The sequence below is a fragment of the Bidens hawaiensis genome, unplaced genomic scaffold, assembly GCF_021521415.1.
Source record: "Bidens hawaiensis isolate Kalapana, Puna unplaced genomic scaffold, B.hawaiensis_p1.1 tig00000512_1, whole genome shotgun sequence".
Lineage (NCBI taxonomy): Eukaryota > Viridiplantae > Streptophyta > Magnoliopsida > Asterales > Asteraceae > Bidens > Bidens hawaiensis.
Window position 1 is genome coordinate 664,095 of NW_027491033.1, and position 26,388 is coordinate 690,482.

General features: G+C 34.0%; 5 protein-coding genes across 5 annotated transcripts in view; 4 read left to right on the forward strand and 1 right to left on the reverse strand.

Moving 5' to 3' along the window:
* Positions 1–535, forward strand: part of LOC143633302 (glutamate dehydrogenase 2-like) — a 168,375-nt gene extending 167,840 nt beyond the window's left edge. The window contains exons 5-7 of the mRNA XM_077101627.1: positions 24–99; positions 173–259; positions 350–535. Coding sequence (XP_076957742.1) covers positions 24–99; positions 173–259; positions 350–535 — 349 coding nt within the window. The remainder of the gene's footprint in view (positions 1–23; positions 100–172; positions 260–349) is intronic.
* Positions 536–1,508: 973 nt separating this feature from the next.
* On the forward strand, positions 1,509–4,826 carry LOC143631029 (receptor-like protein EIX2). Its single transcript, XM_077099895.1, has 3 exons — positions 1,509–2,727; positions 2,857–3,000; positions 3,073–4,826. Exons 1-3 carry the CDS (start codon positions 1,515–1,517, stop codon positions 4,809–4,811), a joined length of 3,096 nt encoding a protein of 1,031 aa, XP_076956010.1. The 5' UTR covers positions 1,509–1,514; the 3' UTR covers positions 4,812–4,826.
* A 4,282-nt stretch (positions 4,827–9,108) lies between these two features.
* Positions 9,109–9,900, forward strand: LOC143632219 (glutamate dehydrogenase 2-like). The gene is made up of 4 exons (XM_077100790.1): positions 9,109–9,178; positions 9,398–9,462; positions 9,536–9,622; positions 9,715–9,900. The coding sequence occupies exons 1-4, from the start codon at positions 9,109–9,111 to the stop codon at positions 9,898–9,900; spliced, it is 408 nt and encodes a 135-aa protein (XP_076956905.1).
* Positions 9,901–13,822: 3,922 nt separating this feature from the next.
* Positions 13,823–15,913, forward strand: LOC143632228 (receptor-like protein EIX2). Its single transcript, XM_077100796.1, has one exon. It carries the CDS (start codon positions 13,823–13,825, stop codon positions 15,911–15,913), a length of 2,091 nt encoding a protein of 696 aa, XP_076956911.1.
* A 2,390-nt stretch (positions 15,914–18,303) lies between these two features.
* On the reverse strand, positions 18,304–21,759 carry LOC143632234 (receptor-like protein EIX2). Its single transcript, XM_077100803.1, has 2 exons — positions 20,193–21,759; positions 18,304–20,048 (listed from the first exon to the last, which is right to left on the reverse strand). Exons 1-2 carry the CDS (start codon positions 21,628–21,630, stop codon positions 18,304–18,306), a joined length of 3,183 nt encoding a protein of 1,060 aa, XP_076956918.1. The 5' UTR covers positions 21,631–21,759.
* Positions 21,760–26,388: the final 4,629 nt, after the last annotated feature.

Sequence of the window (26,388 nt, forward strand, 5' to 3'; positions counted from 1 at the left end):
TTTCTTTAAATCGTCGACTGAAGAGAAAATGCAAGAGACGTTAAAGCCAAATTCATCATAGAAGCAGCAAATCACCCTACTGATCCTGAAGCAGACGAGGTACCGTTTACATATAAATTATGCAAATTTATTAGATATTTTATTTACTTCTATATATGTTTTATTTCTGTAGATTCTGTCAAAGAAGGGAGTTATAGTTCTTCCTGATATGTATGCAAATGCTGGAGGTGTGACTGTTAGCTACTTTGAGTGGGTTCAGGTATTAATCTGATTAAAAAACACTTAACATTTTGGTTCTTTTCGTATATGTATCGATACAAATTCTCATTTTTGGTGTTTGAATTTGCAGAACATGCAGGCGTTTATGTGGAACGAAGAGAAGGTGAATGAGGAGTTGAAGAAATACATGACAAGAGCTTTTCATAGCATCAAAAACATGTGTCGAACGCATGATTGCAACCTCCGGATGGGCGCCTTCACATTGGGGATTAGTCGAGTTGCGCGCTCCACCGTCTTAAGAGGATGGGAGGCTTAAATAATATTGCTTTGGTTATATTAATCTGTGTACAATCTATACTCGAAGATTTGTGTCTGGTCACATATAATAACTGTTGAATTTTTTTTCTCTCTACAAGGCCCCTTTTTGGCTGTTCTGTTTTGGCTTAAATAATCTTGCTTCGGTTATATTAATTTCATCAGTGTGTGCTCATCGGATGTTAAGTCGAAGGGTATTCCATGTTCAAATAGACTTGAGGAACCAATAAGATTCGAACCAGATATGAATTAAGTTGCCATTTTAATTCTAAATCGAGTTAGATTCAAATTTGACTTTACTCACAATAAATTTAAACTCCAATAAGCCAGGTGATCCGAAACAGATTTGGAAAACAGCCATAGTGGATGTGCAAACCGACGAGCTCTTTCACCTTCTCAACTAGGTTTTGTTTTTCGAAGTTGTTTACAAGATCTTTGTAACACGTTAAAATATTATAACTAGCGTTTTACATTGAATTCAATATCAAATATTAGTAGTTATAATTTTTTAACGCGTTACGTGAAGAAAAGATATGTGTAGTTTTTATAAATCCAAAATGTCATTGTTCAATAGACGTAGAATAACATTGTTCAAAGGTATTTTAGATAGTTGTTCTTTTTGAATATCAAATAAACAAAGGGTTTAGCATGTTACATGAAGAAATTAATATTCTTAAAGTAACTACAAATTTAACATGTTACATGGAGAAATGCCATGACTTCCACCGAGATCATTGCTATATGTATTTTGAATTTCACCTTTTCATGTTTGTTATTTTTTAATTTGTAATTTTCAAACATTGTTTTTGTTAAAACTCTTCGGAAAAAATATATTTAATAAAATGGTTTTCTAATAAAAGAATTTAAAACCACATATATCTCATCACCCTTCCACCCACAAATCTCATATCTCATATTCATCCTTCCCCCCACATATATCATATATCTCATCACTCTTTCCATTTTTCATCATCACCACAATGAAGACTCTCACACTTCTTCCTGCATGTTTTTTCTCATCTTGCCTATTGTTTCTCTTGGTTTCATCTCTTTGCAGCTTCTGTTTTTGTAATCAAAGCTCAGATCCTGCTCTATGCATACCCACCGAACGATTGGCTCTTATTGATCTCAGGAGCAATCTCACTGACCATGCAAACCGGCTATCTTCGTGGGTAGGCAAAGACTGTTGTAGTTGGTCCGGTGTCGTCTGCGACAATATCACTGGTCACGTCCATGAGATTCACCTTCGTGGACCTGACTTATTTAATGGAGGATCCATAAGTCCATCAGTGATCAACCTGTTACAGCTCAGATACCTTGACTTGAGCTGCAATGATTTCGGGGGCAGCTCAATACCGGCATTCATCGGTTCTTTCCAAAATCTTATATATCTTAACCTCTCATACTCTAGCTTCAGTGGGGAAATTCCTCACCAACTTGGAAATCTATCAACGTTGCATGTCTTAGATCTTCAGTGCTTCAGATTGGTTTCTAAAAGCTTAGCATGGCTAAAGAATATTAAAGGGCTGCAATACCTGGATATGGGTAGCACCAACCTCACAAAAGCTTCAGATTGGTTTCTGTCAGTCAGCAACCTCACTTCTTTGCAAGAGCTTCATTTTTATGACTGTGGGTTATATCAGTTACCTAGTAATCCAACAACAGGTAGTTTTATGTCACTTAATGCCCTAGACCTTTCATTTAACTTATTTGAGAATGCTCTGCCTGGGTGGATTTTCAGCCTACGTAATTTGACTTTATTAGATCTGAGTGGTTGCTATATTAGTGGTGTACTTTCTGGAACTCATGGTGGTTTCCATAGCATGCCTTCTTTAAGGACTCTTCGTCTTTCAAGAACCATTTTTGTGAATTCTTCGTCCTTACTGAATGGATTGTCTAGCCTAAGTAATCTTCGTTTTCTTGATCTTAGTGACTGTGATATTTCTTCACCGATTCTAGGCAACCTACAGAACTTGTCTTTTATTGAATATGTTGACTTATCTGGAAATTGGATTGTTGAGGAGATACCAAAATCATTAAGTAGTCTTTGCAACATCACTACCCTTAATCTGCATTCCAACAATTTTTTTGGAAATGTGTCAGAGCTTCTTGAAGGGTTTTGTGAATGTGAGTCACCTAAGTTGGAAGTATTAGATCTCTCTTTTAATCAATTAACAGGGGCCATTCCTGAAAGTATTGGACAACTCAGTAAACTATACTCTCTACAGCTTCAGAACAATTCATTAACGGGTATTCTACCTGAAAGACTGGGATATTTGAAAAATCTGTCTCTGATTTATCTTTCTTACAATCAATTAACAGGGGCCATTCCTGAAAGACTGGGAAATTTGAAAAATCTGTCTCTGATTGATCTTTCTTACAATCAATTAACAGGGGCCATTCCTGAAAGTATTGGACAACTCAGTAAACTATACTCTCTACAGCTTCAGAACAATTCATTAACGGGTATTCTACCTGAAAGACTGGGATATTTGAAAAATCTGTCTCTGATTTATCTTTCTTACAATCAATTAACAGGGGCCATTCCTGAAAGACTGGGAAATTTGAAAAATCTGTCTCTGATTGATCTTTCTTACAATCAATTAACAGGGGCCATTCCTGAAAGTATTGGACAACTCAGTAAACTATACTCTCTACAGCTTCAGAACAATTCATTAACGGGTATTTTGATGGAAAACCACTTTGTCAATCTAAAATCCTTGAAATATTTGTGGGTTGGGGATAACAAGTTGGTGTTTAAGCTAAATGTTAACAACTGGATTCCACCTTTCAAACTTGTACAGTTGAGAGCAGGTTCTTGCAGTTTAGGCCCTCAATTTCCTTCATGGATTCAACTGCAAACAGACTTACAATTTTTAGATGTATCCAATGCAAACATATCAGACACCATCCCCAGTTGGTTTTGGACCACATTCCCTAGTCTAAATTACTTGAACATATCCCACAACAGCATTCAAGGAGAGTTGGGAGATGTTAATTCTTTTACACCTGATGCAACAGTAGATCTAAGTAACAACCATTTACATGGTAGGCTACATGGTAATTACAGTACAACACGATTCCTGGATCTTTCTAACAATAGAATCTCAGGATCTCTAGAACAGTTCTTGTGCTTCGGTATTCAAATACCACAAGTGTTAGGATTTCTTAATCTAGCAAACAATAAAATGTCAGGTGTTATATCAGATTGTTGGAAGAATTTTGGTGGTCTAATCATTCTGAATCTAGAGAAAAACCGATTTTCAGGCATAATCCCATCATCTCTAGGTAATATTTCTTCCTTACGATCACTAGAGATGGATGAGAACAGGCTATATGGTAACTTACCTCCATGGTTACTGAATTCCACCGGCCTGGTAGTCATCAAGCTTGCAGAAAATGAACTTGTGGGAAAAATACCATCATCAATTGGGAGAAATAATACAAGTCTGAGAGTTCTAAGTCTCCGTTCCAACAAACTTGAAGGCAAAATCCCATATGAAATATGTCATCTCAGTTCTCTTCAGATCTTGGATCTTGCGCATAATGATCTTTCTGGGAACCTACCGACATGTTTTACAAACTTTTCTGTCATTTCTGGAAGGGAGACCTCTAGTCCGATCGATCTGTACCTTGCTACAATAATTACTGCATCATTGGTGACAAAGGGAAATACTTATACATATGGCACCATACTTTATCAGGTGACATCATTAGACCTTTCTGACAACAAGTTTTCAGGACCAATTCCTGATGAACTTGTCAGACTTTCGGGCTTACGATTCTTGAATCTGTCACACAATGATCTAACAGGACGAATTCCCAACCTGTTTAGTCAGAATGAAACACTTGAATCGTTAGATCTGTCAATGAACCATCTTGAAGGAAATATTCCTTTGAGCATGTCACAGTTAACCTTTTTGGGTTGCTTAAACTTATCCTACAACAATCTTGTAGGAAGAATCCCAACAGGCCCTCAGCTTCAAACATTCAGCGAGTTGAGTTACACTGGAAACGCACTTTGTGGGGATCCTCTTCCAGCGTGCTTACAAAATAATGGCAGTACAGAAGGGATTACTGATGGACATGGTGAAGCTGACGGCGTTGATTGGATCCTGGTGATAGTTACACTTGCTGGATTGGTTGTTGGCTTCTGGATCATCCTTGCCCCGTTGTTTATAAGCAGACGATGGAGGATTACATATTATTGTTTTCTTGAAGAAATCTGGTTCAAGCTTCAAAATTTCATCTTTCTCCTATTCCTACGAAGGTATTGACTTAAATTTTACATTTCTATTACATTCTTTGTTTACGAGTATGAGTTAAACAAATATTCGCTAATAAAAGAATTTGAAATAAAATCCAAGTACCTTTAGTTATAAATATTTTTGCTCATTATTAAATTGACTCACAACAATCTTCCTTACTCCAAATGCATTTCCCCACGAGAGATGTATAAATTGATCTTGACTCAGACATTGATTTGCATTATTTTTATATGAACACAAACAGATATGTTAGCGTACATATGCACACATCTGACGTATACACAAACTTTGCATCCAGGTTTCAGTTGTGTTTAAAACTGATTTTTAAGTTCCTATAAATGTTTTTATGTGTGATTTAATCATGAGTTTATTTGAAAATTATGGTGTGATTGATGTGCTGAAATTAATTTAGTGGAAAACATAGTTTTCAATTGTATTTTATGCAAACAACTACATGTATAAATTGTTTACACCGGTCTTCTTAAATGGAGTTTCGCAACGAGGTAAGAAGTGCCGCAAGTAGACGAAAAAGTAGAACGAGTTATGTATGCATAAAGTGATGTGTTTGAAATTTATTTAATTTTGAAATGGGTAAGCGTTTGTTCTAAATTGGTGGGTGATCGAACAAACCTCATTATATATTAGCATTTGTTATAAATTGCTAATTAACATGAATGTGCAATCAAAACTCTCAGCTTACGCAGTCGGGTTTTACACCAAATTATAGTCTGTCTCATAGGATCCCTTGGCTATTACACAGTCTTTCTATAGGATGTGAAGCAAAAGAAATGAAAATTACACACTTTTTCCTGAAGTTTAGGAAAATGTGTAGAATTTTATCAAGTTGTTCAAACATAACATGTTGAATATATTACATTTATAAGTATGCAGATGTATAAAGAAACAAAAATTAAAGTTTAACTAACATGTGAAAAATAAAATTTTCGACAAAAAGATGTCGGTAGTTTACTGCAAGAACATGAACTCTATATTTGTTGTATATAAATTTTATATTTTATCCTAGTTATTAGTGTTTACATTTGTTCTACAATTAATAAATTGGCTCACATGCAGGTCTCACAAAGAGGTCTACCTAGGAACTAATATCGGAAATAAACTTCGGTGATAAAGTTTGAAAAAAGTGTGTAAAACTAAGTACTTGGGATATATGCTATTTGAATGTTTGTAATGATTTTCGATACATTTGCTTACGGTGTAAGAAACAATAAATATATATCATGACATCAACATGATATGGGTTGATATGGGTCTTTTGAGTTGACATGGGTGATTTGTAGGTTGATTCATGAGAACCCTTTTATAAAACATATCAAAGACTTGACACCAATTAGACGATTAAAATCTTTTCCGTTTACACAACAGAGAATATAGCGGTTATATTCTCTCTTTGATTATAAATAAATTACCAAAGATATACTTCTAAGCTTTGCACAAAAGGAATCCACAAATCACAAGTTTAATTGTAAATTACATTACCAAAGATCCACTAATCTAATAAAAGAACATGTGAACTAAAGTCATATTAGTTGAAGCATTTCATCGAGCAGTTGGTGTGCATCTGCTAACCATATGTTTTCTCTCATCTACAAACCTGATATCATACCAGTCCTTTTCACCTTTTGAATATTGTGAGTGTTCCCAAACCGGATTTGTGTTGCTACGGCCTTTTGGACATAGAATTAATTTTAGTTGAAGCATTTCATCAAGCGGTTGGCGTGCATCCTGGAACCTTATCTTTCTTACACGAACATACTAATAACAGACAATTTCCTTTATCACCACACATATAAACAATTTTAATATATCCAATAATAAAACAAAACAAGAAGACAATTAAGCATGAAGATTATTACAATTGTGACAACAACACTGCAGACTCATAGTCCTTTTGAATTTTGTCAATGTATTCAAGCCAAGCTGCTGATTGACGTCATCTCTGATTGCTTCTTCTTTCACCTGTAAAACAAAACAAACCCAAACTTCAATTGTTAGTTATAAAATACAAACCAACCATAACAACCGAATTGATTAAAAAGCCAATCATAGGCATTTTATCGAGCAGTTGACGTGCATAATTTCAAAACAATGTAGGAAGCGTCAAACTTCACAAGAATCATTCCAGTAATTTCCGTGGTCCAGTGAAAGGAGGAATTAGACTGAGGTAATTTATTTATTCATCTTTTGATCAATGGACAAAACTAATAGTCTTTTTTATGTTCTCTCTCTTTCCTCATTTGGCCTATAGTCTCTCTTGGTTTATCACTTTGCAGCATGTTCTTGTAATCAAAACTCAAATCTTGTTCAATGCATAACCACGGGTCAATTGGCTCTTACTGATTTTAAGAACAATCTCATTGCCCAAGCAAAGCAAACGACACGTTGATGTAATGTTTTGATGAGGTGGGCATAACAAGTAAATGATTGAGAAGTTTATGGGAAAAAAAGAACTTTAGGAAAGATTAAAAAAGAAAATATCTTACTATACTATAAAGCAATACAAGATATTCACAGAGCCTTCAACTAGCATGTCCACATAGGGTTTCAAGTCATCCGGTTTAGAATTGTCACATAATTCACTAATTAATATTTTCTACAATCATAAATTCACTAATTAATGTTTTCTATAATTATAACCAACCATTTGCTTTCAAATTATTTTAAAAACCGATTTTGACCACAATTAATTATTTATAACTGATTTTGTGTTTCTTTTTTTAGTATGACTATTATTTTTAGCAATTCAATGATTTTTATAATAGTTTCTCATTCCACAATTTATACATATTTTTCCTACATCTTGTGATTTTGCAGAAAACAAGGTAAAAAATTCTTATGATATCTACATATACATAACGTTTGAAATATTTTCCACTCGTGTGTAACACAGGCTAATATACTAGTTGACTAATATATCTCTTCAACCCTTATGAAAGAGAAAACAAAACTAAACCTCTCTGCGTTCTTCATCACATTTATTATATTTATAATTAAATAAAATAAAATTTTGATAGTGATAGGTTATTTGTTAACGTGATTATAAATAAAAACAATATTTTAGTATATATTTTGGTTTTATTATAATTTTTGTACTTTATAAATTTCTGATTAATTTATTTGAGAAAGAAATTGATTAACACCTTCCGATATCTTTTTTCGAAAGGTGAATATTATTAAAACCGAAAAGGGGCAACTTGCAAGTTACATGAAACCCAAACAAACGAAATGGAGATACAACTTATCAAGATGAAGCAACTAAAAAAAACCAAATTACAAAGGAAAATTGACAAAGTTAAACCTGCAACAATCTTCCCAATCCATACTCAATCTTCGACTCTTGTACATCACCCCGCCCCCAAAAGAAAGATGTAGTTTTGATATCAGCCACCACCACCTTATTCTTGAAAATTTTATTATTCCTATATTTCCAAACCAACTAGCACGTTACAAAAGAGATTGCTTGTATAATCAAACACTCTTCCTCATTCTTTATTAGCTTGATCGGGTATTCAAACTGATCCTTAACCGATTCAAAGTAGGAAGAACCCGACAATTTGGCCCAATTTTGTAGTCAAATCAGCTGAAACATTTTTTTTTTTAAAAAAAAAAGTCATTATATTGATGTAATATCTATGTTTCATCAGTAGAAATAAAATCTTTATAAAAAAAAAAAAAAAAAAAAAAAATCAGCTCATACATTACAGAACTTATCTAAAATCTTTTCAGCAATAAAACATGTGAAATGAAGTCATTTTAGCTGAAACATTTCATCAAACAGTTGGTGTGCATCTGCGAACCGACCTTATGTTTTCTTATATCAACAAACTTGATAACATACCATTCCTTTTCACCTTTTTGATTTTGGTGAGTGTTCCCAAACATCATTTGCTATAAAACATTAACAAGAACTTATATAAAATATGTACCATAACAAGTGGATTGATTAAAGATCCAAATATATTCACACGGGCATTTTATCGAGCAGTTGGCGTGCATAATTTCAAAACACAAGAATCTTCATAGAATTAATCAGTCGTGTTAAAAAACAAAGTCCAAGTTGAAAGATTGGTTTGCTAACACTAACTGTGCTGGGGTATAATATAACTGGACTTGTTTTTGTTTATAATTTTGATCTCTGTTTATATTCCTGCAATTGTTGACTGATTTTGGTGAGAATTGGTGTAATCTGTTAAGTGATTATTGTCCCACATTGTTGTGTTGTTAGGGTCTGTAGTCTGCACTCACGAAACAGAACAGACCGGACCAGAACGGGCCTAAACGAGCGGAAATGGCTACCTTTGGTGTGGTTTGGTTTGGATGGTCTGATGAAATACCACATTTGCTCGTTCCTACAAGAAGTTCTTTTTGGTGGTGAATTGGTTTGTGTTCTGCTATGGAAACTTTTTATTCACACTCAATTCTCCATCATAACCGCAACATACCGTAACTTCCGTCACGCTGCTCGTCTTCGACTCTTTAATATCTGATTTGCCACTTCTATGATTTTCATTATTCTAATTCTAATTTGGATTTGGTTTTTATTTTTCTTGAAATCGTCGATTGAAGAGAAAATGCAGGAGACGTTAAAGCCAAGTTCATCATAGAAGCAGCAAATCACCCTACTGATCCTGAAGCAGACGAGGTACCGTTTACATATAAATTATGCAAATTTATTAGATATATTATTTACTTCTATATATGTTTTATTTCTGTAGATTCTTTCAAATAAAGGAGTTATAACTCTTCCTGATATATATGCAAATGCTGGAGGTGTGACTGTTAGCTACTTTGAGTGGGTTCAGGTATTAATCTGATTAAAAAACACTTCGATCATTTTGGTTTTTCTCGTATATGTATCGATACAAATTCTCATTTTTGGTGTTTGAATTTGCAGAACATGCAGGCATTTATGTGGAACGAAGAGAAGGTGAATGAGGAGTTGAAGAAATACATGACAAAAGCTTTTCATAGCATCAAAAACATGTGTCGAACGCACGATTGCAACCTTCGGATGGGCGCCTTCACATTGGGAGTCAGTCGAGTTGCGCGCTCCACCGTCTTAAGAGGATGGGAGGCTTAAATAATATTGATTTGCTTATATTAATCTATGTACAATCTATACTCGAAGATTCGTGTCTGGTCACATATAATAAGTAGTGTTGAATCTTTTATAACTCAACAAGGCCCCTTTTTGGGTTGTTAGAAAGATGTATACCACTCCAAAAAAATTGCTAATTTGTTATTATCATTCCATACGCTGATTGTTTAAACAAAATTGATTTCATCATCGTCTACTCACGGATGTTAAGAAGAAGGGTATTTCATATTCAAATTTGAAAAACCGAGATTCGAACCAGTTATACATGAAGTTTCTTTAATTCTAGTTTGAATGTGAGTTTATTTAAAAGAAATTGCAATTTCGATAAGCCAGGTAATCCAAAACATATTTGAAAAATAGCCCTAGTTGAGAAGAAGGTGAAGAAGCTCATTGGTTAGGAGGCTGCCAGAGGAAGGAGATAGATGTGCTTAATTCAAATGTCAAATACTAATTATGATTATTTAATGTGTTATAAATATCTTTTAAATAAACTAACGCTTTAACACATTACATGAAGAAAATAAGTGGTTTTTATAAATCTAAAGTGACATTGCAAAAAGTAAGCAGTTTTTTATTTTTTTAGTTTTTTTTTTTATAAATCCAGAATGACATTGTTCAAACGTGTTTGGATGCTCTGATGAAATGCTGCATAGATCACCAAAATTTACACCCTAACGAATCGTTGCTACATGGATTTATGCAGATAAAAGAAGGATGTCTTTATTGAAGTTGCCTAATTGATATGGCATGTTTACATTTAATGCTTCAATAGACATATATATGCAGATTTTTATGGTTGCAAAACAGTCTTATATAAAATTAAAACCACATATATCTCATCACCCTTCCCCTACATATCTCATATCTCATCACCCTTTCAATTCATCGTCACCAGTCACCACAATGAAGTCTCTTACAATTCTTCCTGTATCTTTTTTATCATCTTGCCTATGGTTTCTCTTGGTTTCATCACTTTGCAGCATCTGCTTTTGTAAGCAAAGCTCAGATCCTATTCTATGCATACCCATGGAACGATTGGCTCTTATTGATCTTAGGAGCAACCTCACTGACTATGCAAACCGTCTATCTTCTTGGGTAGGCAAAGACTGTTGCACTTGGTCAGGTGTGGTCTGCGACAATATCACCGGTCACATCCATGAGATTCACCTTCGTGGACCTGAGAATGACACCGAATATGAACAAATGCTAGGTGGAACCATAAGTCAATCAGTGATCAAACTGTTACAACTCAGACATCTTGACTTGAGTTGTAACTACTTTGTGCAAACCTTGATTCCAGAATTTATCGGCTCTTTCAAAAATCTTATATATCTTAACCTCTCATATTCGGGATTTAGTGGGGAAATTCCGCACCAACTTGGAAATCTATCAACATTGCGTGTCCTTGATCTTCATAGCGAGCCTTATGATGTTGATCTTCTTCATTCTAAAAGCTTAGCATGGCTAAAGAATCTAAGAGGATTGCAACACCTGGATATGGGTGGCACCAAACTCACAAACGCTTTAGATTGGTTTCCGGTAATCAACAACCTCACTTCTTTGCTAGAGCTTCATTTTTCTAAGTGTGGGTTAAATCGGTTACATAGTAATCCAACAATAGTTAGTTTTAGGTCCCAAATTGCCATAGATCTTTCATATAACTACTTTGACAGTATGCTGCCTGGGTGGATCTTCAGCCAACGTAATTTGACTTTATTAGATCTATTAGTGGTGTACTTGCTGGAACTCATGGTGGTTTCCATAGCATGCCTTCTTTAAGGACTCTTTGTCTTTCAAGTAACACTTTTGTGAATTATTTGTCCATACTGAATGGATTGTCTAGCCTAAGCAATCTTCGTCATCTTGATGTTAGTAGGTGTGATATTTCTTCAAAAAAAAACATATGCTAACAATTTTATAAATAGTAGGAAAAGTATAGGCTAATCTTTTGAGGAGACAAACATAATAATCCCTTAATGAATCACTTTACATTCTGAAATAGTTTCGCATGTGTTATTATTTTGTTTATTACAATGCTTCTCTATAATTATGTATAATTATTACAAAATAGATAGATTTTATATAATTAATAGAAGTACATTTATTAGCAATTTATAAAACATTAAGAACTAATGGCTGCAAACAACAATGCTGCGAATATTATGGCCGCAAACATTTAGAGATGTTAAAGCCAAGTTCATCCTACGAGGTACCGTTTTATATAAGCTCATATTTAAAATATATACGATTTATTGCCATAGATTTTTGTGAAAGGTCTGTTAATTCTTCCTGATTTGAACATTAACAATCAAGTTCAAGCATAACAGTCGATTAGAGCATTAACAATAAAAAATTAGATGATATGTGTTACTCTGTTAGGCTGCGTTCAAACAAAACTGATTTCATCATTGTGTGCTCATCGGATGATAAGACGTAGGGTATTCATATTCGAATTGACTTGAAAACTCGAGATTCGAAGCAGACACAAATTAAGTTGCTTTTTAATTTTAGTTTAAATTTCGGTTAGAATTTCAATATACTTAAAAGAAACTGCGACTTTGATTGTAAAACAGATTCGGAAAAAACAATTTGAAATGTGCTTAGTTAGACAATATGTTTTTTTTAATAGTTGCAAAACAGAGTCAATTTTTTGTAGAATATAAAAAAACAGTATTTTTCTTAGTTAGACCAGTGAATTTTAGAAAAACATAAACGGATAAAGATAATACACGTCATCACAAGTTATATAAGTTATTTGTGCGAAAGTTGAATTAACAGGAAATAAGGTGACTTTTTTATTTCTCATTTTAAAAGTACTGAAAAAACTTAAATTCTGTTTTCTTTAATTAGACAAAGCACCTCTTCAAATATATATTTTTTTAATTTGTAATTTTGAAACAGTGTTTTTGTTAAAAGTCTTCAAGTCAACAGACAAAATGATATTGAATACAAAGGTTTTATAATAAAAGAAATTTAAAATCACACATATCTCATCACCTTAATTCCACATATATATCATATCTCAATATCTCATCATTCTTTCCATTCAACATCACCACAATGAAGATTCTCACACTTCCTCCTGTATGTTTATTCTCGACTTACCTATGGTTTCTCTTGGTTTCGTCACTTTGCAGCATCTGTTTTTGTGATCATAACTCAGATCATGTTCTATGCCTACCCACCGAACGATTGGCTCTTATTGATCTCAAGAGCAATCTCATAGACCATGCAAACCGTCTATCTTCTTGGGCAGGCAAAGACTGTTGCACTTGGTCTGGTGTCGTCTGCGACAATGTCACGGGTCACGTACAGGAGATTCACCTTCGTGGGCCTTACTATGATCAAAGGTTAGGAGGAACCATAAGTTCTTCAGTGATCGAATTGTTACAACTTAGATACCTCGACTTGAGTTACAACAATTTTGGTGACATCTCGATTCCAGCATTCTTCGGTTCCTTCCAAAATCTTATATATCTTAATCTATCATATTCAGGATTCAGTGGGGAAATTCCCCATCAACTTGGAAATCTATCAACATTGTGTGTCCTTGATCTCTCATACTCATGTAGTCTTTATTCGAAAAGCTTAGCATGGCTAAGGAATCTTAAAGTGCTTCAACAACTGGATATGGGTGGCATCGACCTCGCCTTCGCTTCAGATTGGTTTACGGTAATCAGCAACCTCACTTCTTTGCTAGAACTACATTTCCCTTCGTGTAGGTTAAAACGTTTACCTAGTAATCCAACAACAGTTAGTTTCACATCCCTTATTGCCCTAGATCTTTCGTATAATCACTATGTTGCCTGGGTGGATTTTCAGCCTACATAATATAGCTTATTTACATCTGAGTCATTGCCATATAAGTGGTGTAAATCCCGGACCTCATGGTGGATTCCATAGCATGCCGTTTTTAAGGACTCTTTCTCTTTCAACAAACACTTCTGTAAATTCTTCGTCCTTACTGAATGGGTTGTCTAGCCTAAGTAATCTTCGTCGGCTTCTTGCTAGTGAGTGTGATATTTCTAAGCCGATTCTAGGCAACCTACAGAACTTGTCTTTGATTGAATATGTTGACTTATCTTACAATAGGATTGCTGAGGAGATACCTAAGTCATTAAGTAATCTTTGCAACATCACTACCCTTTATCTGAGATATAACAACTTTTCGGGTAATGTCTCTGAGCTTCTTGAAAAATTTTGTGAATGTGAATCACCTAAATTGGAATTGTTATCTCTTCAATATAATAATTTGATTGGTCAACTGCCAGAAAGGCTAGGAAAATTAAAGAATCTGATTCAGATTAGTCTTGGTAACAATAACTTAACAGGGACTATTCCTGAAAGTATTGGACGACTCAGTAACCTAAGGTATCTCGTTCTACATTATAATTCATTAACAGGTATTCTGACCAAAAACCACTTTGCAAATCTAACATCATTGAAGCAGTTGTGGGTTAAGGATAACAAGTTGGTGTTTAAAATAAATGTTAACAACTGGATTCCACCTTTCAAACTCCAAGTGTTGAGCGCAGGTTCTTGCAGTTTAGGCCCTCATTTTCCTACATGGATTCAATTGCTAACAGACTTAACGTCTTTAGATGTATGCAATGCAAACATATCAGACACTATCCCCAATTGGTTTTGGACTACATTCCCTTATGTAGATTACCTGAACATATCCCACAACAACATTCAAGGAAAGTTGGGAGATGTTATATCTTTTGCACCTGGAGCAGTACTAGATCTAAGTAACAACCGTTTACGTGGTGTGCTACCTGGTAATTTCAGCACAGCAATTATCCTGGATCTTTCTAACAATAAAATCTCAGGATCTCTAGAACAGTTCTTGTGTTCTAGCATTCAAAACCCGCGACAGTTAGAATTTCTTAATCTAGCAAACAATAACATGTCAGGTGTTATCTCAAATTGTTGGATAAACTTTCTTTATCTAAAAATTCTGAAGCTAGACAAAAACCAATTTACGGGTATAATCCCATCATCTCTAGGAAATATTTCTTCCTTACGATCACTGGAAATGGATGATAACAGGCTATCCGGCAAGTTACCTCCATGGTTACTGAATTCCACCAGCCTAGTAGTCATCAAACTTGCAGAAAATGAATTTAGGGGAAAAATACCATCATCAATAGGGAGAAATAAAACCACAATGAGAGTTAGTCTCCGTTCTAACAAACTTGAAGGCAAAATCCCAGATGAAATATGTCATCTCAGTTCTCTTCAGATCTTGGATCTTGCTCATAATGATCTTTCTGGGAACCTGCCGACTTGCTTTACAAACTTTTCTATCATGTCAGGAAATGAGACCGCATGTCTGATTTTTCAGTACCGAACTTCAATAATTACAGCATCGTTGGTGACGAAGGGAAATACTTATACATATAGCACCATACTTTATCAAGTTACAACATTAGACCTTTCTAGTAACAAGTTTTCAGGGTCAATTCCTGATGAACTTGTCAGACTTTTGGGCTTACGGTTCCTGAATCTGTCACACAATGATTTAACAGGAACAATTCCTGACTTGTTCAATCAAATTGGAAAGCTTGAGTCGTTAGATCTGTCAATGAACCATCTTAATGGAAATATACCTTTGACCCTGTCACACTTAACTGCTCTGAATTGGTTAAACGTGTCATACAACAATCTTGTAGGAAGAATCCCAACAGGCCCTCAGCTTCAAACCTTCAACGAGTCCAGTTTCACTGGGAATGCGCTTTGCGGGGATCCTCTTCCTGCATGTTTACTAAATAATGGCAATCCCGAGGTGACTACCGACGGACATGATGAATCTAATCACATTGATTGGATCCTAGTGATACTTACACTTGTTGGATTGGTTGGTGGTTTTGGGATCATCCTTGCCCCGTTGTTTTTAAGCATAAGATGGAGAATTGCATATTATAATTTTCTTGAAGATTTCTGGTTCAATCTTCAAGATTTCATCATTCTCCTATTCCTCGGTAAGTCTTGACCTTGATTATATTTTTCTATTACATTCTTTGTTTGCTGGTACGAGCTAAATGTCTCTTTGATGGTAAAATTAAGATTTGAAAATAAAGCCCAAGCACCTTTTCTTATGAATATTTAGAAGAAACTTTTGAAAACATTTTATTGTATTCTAGAAATTGATGTAAAAGTATTGACAATATATAACCATGGATTCTAGTAATCTATTTGCAAAATCAGGTAACCTTCAAACCATCTTTTTCCCACCTCACACTTGAAAGATGCACAAATTGATTTTGTGATCATATATATATCTTTCAAATAGGATCCCTTGTCACTCACATATATAATAAGAAATGTAATTTACACACTTTTTCTTAACATTACATGAAAATGTGTAGATTTTTATCAATTTGTCGACACATAAACATGCAGAATATGCAAAATTTATGAATATGATGTGCAATGCGGTTATGATGGAAAGTTGAGTGTCAATAAAAAGTTTCCATAGCAGAACACAAACCAACTGCTCGATAAAAAGCCTGGGCGAATATATCAAATGAAGTTTAGGAACACTGACAAAATTCAAAAGGTGAAAAGGAATAGTATTTTATCAGGTTTGTTTGTTGATGAAAGAAAACATAAGGTTTGCAGATGCACACCAACTGCTCGATGACATGCTTCAACTAAAATGACTTTATTTCACATGTTTTTTTTTACTATATTAGTGGATCTTTGGTAACTTATTTATCATGAAACTTGTGATTTGTGGATTCCTTTTGTACAAAGCTTAGAATTAAATGTCATGAATCTTTTGTATGTGTGGCTATATTCTCTGTTGTTTAAACTGAATTGATTTTAATCACCTAATTATATGTTTTGTAATATGAGCTGATTTGATTATAATCATCTAACGGGTTATGCGTCAACCAGCACCGGTTACGCGTTTGATTTCACATTGGCTTCATATTGCGCTTCTATGTGCCCGATACTTACTGGCGCGGGGTTGGGTGTTCCAAAGCAACTTATTCTAACCCATTAAAAAACGTACGCAAACCCATTCTGACCCATTTGAAATATATCACCAACCGACTTGTTTTATAGAAAGGGTTATCTCATGAATCAACTCACAAATCATCCATATCAACTCAAAAGTTTTTTTAAAGGACCCATTTCATGTTGATGTCATGATATATTTTTATTTATTTATTTTTACATCGTAAGCAAATGTATAGAAAATCATTACGAACATAGCAATAGCATAAATCCCAAGTACTTAGTTTTACACACTTTTTTCAAACTTGATCACAGTTTATTTCCAAGATTAGTTCCTGGAGGGTCCCTCTTTTATGGACCAAGCTGCATAGACATCTTTGTGAGACCTGCATGTGATCCAATGCATTAATCATGTTAACACTAATAACTAGGATAAAATAGTAAATTTATATACACTAACAAATATAGAGTTCATGTTGTTGCACCAGCTGCCAACATTTTTTTGTCACAAATTTTACTTATCACATACTTGTTAGTTAAACTTTTATTTGTATTTTTTTTGTTCATCTCTATGTTTATAAATGTAACATATCCACACGTTTGTGAACAGCTTGATAAAATTCTACACAATTTCCTAAACTATTTAGGAAAAAGTGTATAATTTTCATTTCTTTTGCTTCACATCCAAGGTCTCCTATGAGACAGACTATAATCTGGAGTAAAACCCAGCTGCATAAGCTGAGAGTTAATTAGCAATTTAGAACAAATTGCTAATAATAATGTTTGTTCGATCACCCACCAATTTAGAACAAATGCTTACCCAATTTCAAATTCATTTAATTTCAAACACATCACTTTAAGCAAACATATATAACTCTTTCAACTTTTTCGTCTGCTTGCAACACTTCTTACTTCGTTGCGAAACTCCCTTTAAGAAGACCCAAACACATTAACCGGTGTATAAACAATTTATAAATATAGTTATTTGCATACTATTGAATCCTGTGTTTTCCACTAAATTAAATTCAGCACATCAATCATACCATAATTTTCAAATATACTCATGATTAAATCACACATAAAAACATTTATACGAACTTAAAAATCAGTTTTAAACACTACTGAAACCTGGATGCAAAGTTTATGTATATGGTCAGATGTGTGCATATGTACGCTAACATATCTGTTTGTGTTCATATAAAAATAATGCAAATCGATGTGTGAGTCAAGATTGATTTATACATCTTTCATGGGGAAATGCATTTGGAGTAACAAAGACTGTTGTGAGTCAATTTAATAAATGAGCAAAATATTTATAACTAAAGGTACTTGGATTTTATTTCAAATTCTTTTATTAGCGAATATTTGTTTAACTCATACTCATCAACAAAGAATGTAATAGAAATGTAAAAATTTAAGTCAATACTTACGTAGGAATAGGAGAAAGATGAAATTTTGAAGCTTGAACCAGTTTTCTTCAAGAAAACAATAATATGTAATTCTCCATCGTCTGCTTATAAACAACGGGGCAAGGATGATCCAGAAGCCAACAACCAATCCAACTAGTGCAGCTATCACCAGGAACCAATCAATGTCATCAGCTTCACCGTGTTCATCAGTAATCCCTTCGGTACTGCCATTATTTTGTAAGCAGGCTGAAAGAGGACCCCCACAAAGTGAGTTTCCAATGAAACTCAACTCGCCAAAAGTTTGAAACTGAGGGCCTGTTGGGATTCCACCTACAAGATTGTTGCATGATACGTTCAAGCAATTCAAAAAGGTTAAATGTGACATACTCAAAGGAATATTTCCTTCAAGATGGTTCATTGACAGATCTAATGATTCAAGTGTTTCATTCTGACTAAACAGGTTGGGAATTCGTCCTGTTAGATTATTGTATGACAGATTCAAGAATTGTAAGCCCGAAAGTCTGACAAGTTCATCAGGAATTGGCCCCGAAAACTTGTTATCAGAAAGATCTAATGATGTCACTTGATAAAGTGTAGTGCTATATGTATAAGTATTTCCCTTTATCACCAAAGATGCAGTAATTATTGTAGCTCGATACAGATCGATCTGACTAGAGGTCTCCCTTCCAGACATGACAGAGAAGTTTGTAAAACATGTCGGTAGGTTCCCAGAAAGATCATTATGCGCAAGATCCAAGATCTGAAGAGAAGTGAGATGACATACTTCATGTGGGATTTTACCTTCAAGTTTGTTAGAACGCAGACTCAGAAGTCTCAGACTTGTATTATTTCTCCCTGTTGATGATGGTATTTTTCCAATCAGTTCATTTTCTGCAAGGTTGATGACTACCAGGCCGGTGGAATTCAGTAACCATGGAGGTAAGTTACCATATAGCCTGTTCTCATCCATCTCTAGTGATCGTAAGGAAGAAATATTTCCTAGAGATGATGGGATTATACCTGAAAAGCGGTTTTTCTCTAGATTCAGAATGATTAGACCACCAAAATTCTTCCAACAATCTGAGATGACACCTGACATGTTACTGTTTGCTAGATTAAGAAAATATAATTTTCGTGGCTTTTGAATGCTAGAACACAAGAACTGTTCTAGAGATCCTGAGATTTTATTGTTAGAAAGATCCAGGAATTTTGTTGTACTGTAATTACCAGGTAGCCTACCATGTAAACGGTTGTTACTTAGATCTACTGTTGCAAAAGGTGTAAAAGAAATAACATCTCCCAACTTTCCTTGAATGCTGTTGTGGGATATGTTCAAGTAACCTACACTAGGGAATGTGGTCCAAAACCAATTAGGGATGGTGTCTGAAATGTTTGTGTTGGATACATCCAGCCATTCTAAGTTTGTTTGCGACTGAATCCATGAAGGAAACTGAGGTCCTAAACTGCAAGAACCTGCACTCAACTGTACAAGTTTGAAAGGTGGAATCCAGTTGTTAACATTTAGCTTAAACACCAACTTGTTATCCCCAACCCACAAATATTTCAAGGATTTTAGATTGACAAAGTGGTTTTCCATCAAAATACCTGTTAAGGAATTGTGATCAAGAATTAGTTCTTGTAGATTACTGAGTCGTCCAATACTTTCAGGAAGACTTCCATTTAACTTGTTGTTTGAAAGATCCAGTGAATTCAACGATGATAAGCCACCAATCGTAATCGTATTTGGGATCGAACCTGAGAATCGATTGTTACTGAACCATAATGCCCACAACAGTGACAAAGTTCCTATAGAATCCGGAATGGTCCCTGTTAATTGATTGTAAGAAAGATCAATCAGAGACAGATTTTTCAAATTTCCCAGTCTTTCAGGTAGAATACCCGTTAATGAATTGTTCTGAAGCTGTAGAGAGTATAGTTTACTGAGTTGTCCAATACTTTCAGGAATGGCCCCTGTTAATTGATTAAAAGAGAGATCAATCGAGATCAGATTTTTCAAATTTCCAAGTCTTTCAGGTAGTTGACCAATCAGATGATTTTGATAGAAATCTAATATTTCCAACTTAGGTGACTCACAGTCACAAAACCTTTCAAGAAGCTCCGACACATTACCCGAAAATTCGTTAAAACTCAAAATTAGGGTAGTGATGTTGCAAAGATTACTTAATGATTTAGGTATCTCCTCAACCATCCAATTTTCAGATAAGTCAACATGTTCAATCAAAGACAAGTTCTGTAGCTTGCCTAGAATCGGTGAAGATATATCACAGTAACTAACATCAAGCCGACGAAGATTACTTAGACTAGACAGTCCATTTAGGAAAAATGAAGAAAGCACAAACGCATTACCTGACAGAATAAGAGTCCTTAAAGAAGGCATGTTATGGAAACCACCATGAGTTCCGGGAGTTACACCTCTAAACCAGCAATAAGTAAGATCTAATAAAGTCAAATTACGTAGGATGAAAATCCACCCAGGCAACATCATACTGTCAAAGTAGTTATATGAAAGATCTAGGGCAATAAGGGACGTAAAACTACCTGTGGTTGGATTACTAAGTAACCGATTTAACCCACATAAAGAAAAATGAAGCTCTTGCAAAGAAGTGAGGTTGTTGACTACTGGAAACCAATCTGAAGCGTTGGTGAGGTCGGTGAAACCCATATCCAGATATTGCAGCCCTTGAAGATTCTTTAGCCATACTAAGCTTTTAGAATGAAGACCCTCTAAATTTGTCGGTGGAACAACATAGGCATCAATGTAATTAGGACAATCATGAAGGTCTAGGACACGCAATGTTGATAAATTTCCAAGTTGGTGAGGAACTTCCCCGCGGAAGTGCGAGCATGAGAGGTTAAGATGTATAAGATTTTGGAAAGAACCAGTCAATGCTGGAATCGAGCCGTTGCCAAAATCGTTGCAGCTCAAGTCGAGGTATCTGAGCTGTGACAATTTGATCACTGATGGACTTATGGTTCCTCCTAACCTTTGTTTTCTTGTTTCTTCAATTTCGTTGGTGCCATATAGTCCATTAATTAACTCAGGTCCACGAAGGTGAATCTCGTGGACGTGACCAGTGATATTGTCGCAGACGACACCGGGCCAACTACAACAGTCTTTGCCTGCCCATGAAGACAGGCGGTATGCATGGTTTGTGAGACTGATCTTGAGATCAATAAGAGCCAATCGTTCGGTGGGTATGCATAGAACAGGATCTGAGTTTTGATCACAAAAACAGAAGTTGCAAAGAGATGAAACCAAGAGAAACCATAGGCAAGATGAGAAAAAAGATACATGAAGAATTGTGTGCGTTTTCATTGTGGTGATGATGAATGGAAAGAGTGATGAGATATGATATATGTGTAATGTGTGGAAATTAGGGTGACGAGATATATGTGGTCTTTGATTTCTTTTTTAGTAGAAAACCATTTTGCGTTTGTTCAGTGGACTTGAAGACATGTAACAAAAAAAACGCTGTTTTAAAATTATAAATACAAAATATATATATATATATATATATATATATATATATATATATATATATATATATATATATGAATATATTGCTTTGTCCAAATTAAATAAAACACAAATAAAGCTTTTTCGGTTAAGTAAAAAAAAAGTCTAAACTTATATTCTGTTAATTCAAGTTTTCACATAAATAACTTAGGCAAAATCGATGAAGACATGCTTATTATCTAACAAGTTTCTCAATTAATTACTTGAACAAGAGGAGTTATCAAACACTCCTATAATAATTATTTATAAAAACTCACTATTTTTAAAAAAAATAAATAAATAGCTATACGATAATCACACTGAAGATATAAATAAAACCAAAAAACACTAGTTATTATGGTGATTTTTTTAAAAGTTGTTTTATGAAAAAAGTTATTGATGTTTTAAAATGTTGGAGAATTAACATGTGTGTTGCACGTGGAGATAAAATGTTAACAAATTTGTGATATTTCCATTTATGTCATTTTCATCATTTATATACCATTCAGATATAGATTAATGGATTAGATTGTTTCTTATATTTCTCATTTTTATATATCTTGTACTAGCTTTTGAACCCGTGTATTACACGGGATTTGTCAAATAATAAAAATAAAAAGATCTATTATCTAAAAGAAATGAACAGAATTATAGGTAAAAAGAAGATAATATATATATAGTATAAACAATAAGAAGTCTAAATCTCAAATTTACAAATTTGATTTTTTTATATACAACATTTGCAAAAATTGTTTTGACCAATTACCCGTGAATAAATATGATAAATGAGATGAGAGATTAGAGAATTAAAAGAGAAATTATAACTCATTTCTCAAAACTGTTTTGTCCCATGACCCATGGATATGCACGATAAATAAGATGATAAATTAGAGAATTGAAAATGAAATTGTAACCCATTTGCCAAAATTATTTTGACCCATGACCAATGGATAGTTAAAATGAATGAGATGATAAACTAGAGAATTAGAAAGGAAATTATAACCCATTTATCAATATGGTTTTGCTCCATAACCCATGGATATGTAGGATAAATGAGAAGAAAGATTAGACTTAGAATGAATGTGGGATTGACACATCATCCTCATTATTTTCTTTTATTAGTATAGTTAGATTTTAAACTTTAACTACAAAATAACAGATATTTAAATAAAAGTATATCAAGTGGGACGTTTATTAATAATTAAAAAAATGATTAATGTAAATGGTTTATTTAATTGTTATTAATTATATTTATTGTTAAAAACAAATTTTTTAAAAACTTTTTTCGCTAAGATAAGTACATATTGCAATTTGTAACAATCAACAAGGTCGATTTCTGTGCAAACGAAAAGGATAACTAAAAAAATATTAAAATATATTTATAAAGTTGAGCTAAACGAAAAAAGAAAACTTTGTATGAAATATCAAAAAATATGTTAACCTCATATGAAATAGCTATTTTTTGTTTCTTTGTAGTCTCCTCCCATGGTGGTCCCTTCACCACCTTTATCATAGAACACATATAACAAGTCCCAACACAAAAACAAGATACAAGTCTCATAACTACATTATAAATAAATAAATAAATAAATAAAGGAGATTTGTCAACTCTTCTTCGCTGATTGTATTTGACCAGATGGTTAAAGTTGATTAGAAAAATCATCATTGAAATGTATACACGTTGACCGTAAGATGCAAACCATTTGCTATGTTCCAACAAACTCAAAATTGATTGCCAAAATCTCATCTTTGAGTTTATTAAGGCCCAACAACATAAATTTATCTTAACCCAAGTTATCCAAGCCCAAAGATCATTACCATAATAGCATAGTTTAGCCCATATAAAAACCAATTTGTACTAAAACTGCCACCATAGATTTAAAACGGCTAACTGATAACTAACCACCGGCCCATACCAATTGTTCCACACATGAGCTTAGATGCGTCCCATAGAGTTTTAAGTTGTAGACTTTTCATAAAAAAAAAAAAAAAAATTAAGAAAGTATTATTTATACTATTAACCCTTTTAAAATCTACTTATTCTAATAAAAGAAAATAACTGTGACACATGTCACTTTGTGGTTAAACTTCACAACTTTTTTTCCCTTCAAAACTAAGATCTTAATTGACCGTAATATATGTCACATTCATTTTCCTTTTACAGTTTATTTCAAATTAAATATTAACATATTATTTTACTATATATTTCAAAATACTTGGTGAAATCCAAAAGTTAATAACAAATCTTGTTTGCATCCACCATGGAATCTATATGTGGTAACATGAAAGGATCCTTGGGGCATGCCTTGTTTAAACCAGTAAAATCGGCACACACCCTCCACTTTCCATTCTTTTTAGAAACAACAACCGCATTAGCTAACCATCGAGGATACTTAACCTCTCTGATCATACCGGCCTTAAGAAGTTTTTCAACTACTTCTTTTATGATCGTGTTCCTCTCAAGAGCGAATTTCCTTCGATTTTGATGGACGAGTTCAACAGATAAATGGGGAACATTGTTTGCCCCTATTTATTTTTTAATATTTGTTGGATTGGTTGTGAGTAGATGAGAGAGAAAACTGTAATGATAAAGGTATAAAAAAATATTATTTAATTGAACAGGAGAGAGAAATGTAGTGTCTTTTAATGTAATTATAGAGATAAGGATGGGGAATGGGATGAGAATGCTCTTAGTGTGTACCTTAGTAAACACAACCCCACTTAGTATCAAACACATATATTTTTTTCTCATTTTAGGCCTAGTTCAGCTAGAGGCGCACATCCTAGCTACCGGGTTAACCAGTTTCTACTTGAATTCCTAATCGGTTAGTACCCGATCCATAGAAAATACGCAATTCAATCCAGTGGTTAGAAACTTGTTTTTACTATTGAGCTCCGAAACCGGTTAACCAAAACTGGCTTTTAGGTTTTTTTAATTTTTTTAAACCGTTTTTTTCCGGTTATTTACCACCAAAAACGAGTAGGGGTTTCTTGACTCAAAACCGGGTAGTACCTAACCCGATTAACCGGTCTAACCGATTACTTGACCGTTGAAAAGGAGTATTTTATTCTTTTTAATTTGAGTATAATATTGTTAAAATTTTTTCATTAAAAAATTTAATATGTTACGTAGGGATGTTCAATGCCGGTTTGGATTGTTTTTAAGTTATAAGCTTGTGAGTCCAACCGTTAGTACCCATCTTTTTTCATCCAAAATCAAAACTAAACCATTGAAAATTGAAACCAAACTGTTAATAACGGTCCGGTTCTGGGTTGGTTTGGTTTAACAGTTTAAGCTTTGATAATAAAGTTGTTTAAATGATTATTAATTTAACCGTATCATCAATTCCAACTAAGTCAAAATATGAAACTTGAAATGATAAAGAAAGTAAAAAACAACCGACTGAAAGTAAAAAACTCAGCGGTGAAACCAAACCGATGACCGGTTCAAGGTTTTAAACCGAACCATGAACACTCATAACTGTTACATGATTAATAGGGTTCGCGTTTAAACACTCGTGCATCGCGCGGACACTCATCTAGTAGTAGTAATAATAATAATAATAATAACAATAATAATAATAATAACCTTTTGACAAGAATTCAAAGTTTTACTCAATGAGCATATGTACACTTGTCGAATGACTTAAAAACGAATTTATATTTACATAAAATGTTGAAAAAGTAAAACAAATACATAATATGTTAATCAATATATAATACAACAATTTATATTTACATAGCCATCAAAAAGCCATTTGTACATGACACAATATGTCAACATTAACCAATCATGATCATCAAAATTGAACAATAAATTTAGCAACGAGATCATTTGGTGTATCCTTTAATCATTTGTACTAGAGATGATTGGGAAAAAGAACGATATTCATATACCAAAAAGTAATTAATATTCATTTTCCAGCAACGAGATCATAGCATTGGCCGGAGAGTTTGTATTTTAAATGCGAACCCTATTTATCGTTATAATATTCTTGAACTGATAAACTAGACATGTCACACGCATCGATTGCTATAGCGTATGTCGTTATTGTAACAAATCGAATCGATACCGATCGACTTTCAGTTGCAACCACATCCCCGCCGCAACGCACGATAACAAATACTTAATGACGAATCCAGAAGTAAAATTCAAAGGTATCCCAAAATAAATTATGGTCCTAAGAGTGTCCTTATTTTATACGCATGAGTATTTGAACACAAAAAATATGGATTAAACAAACATTTTGCATTTCACTGTGAAAGTTGAGGGTAACCCCGGACACCCCCTAGATCCACACCTACAAATACTTGTTAATAATGAAAATGCAATCGGAGGGTTCCCAAAACGTAAAAACACGTAAATATAGTTTTTTTATAACGATTCTTTATCTATACTAGTTAGGTGTCCACGATACAATGGGATATGTATGCAAACATGACATCGAACGCGTAACTAGTATTATTGTTTCAGTAAGTGCGTGACTTCACAAAAGTTACGCGTAACCCGGCTATAGTATGCTTGTAATGCGGGCCGGACCCAAACCAAGTTAACCTTTTTTGTCTCGACCCATTCCA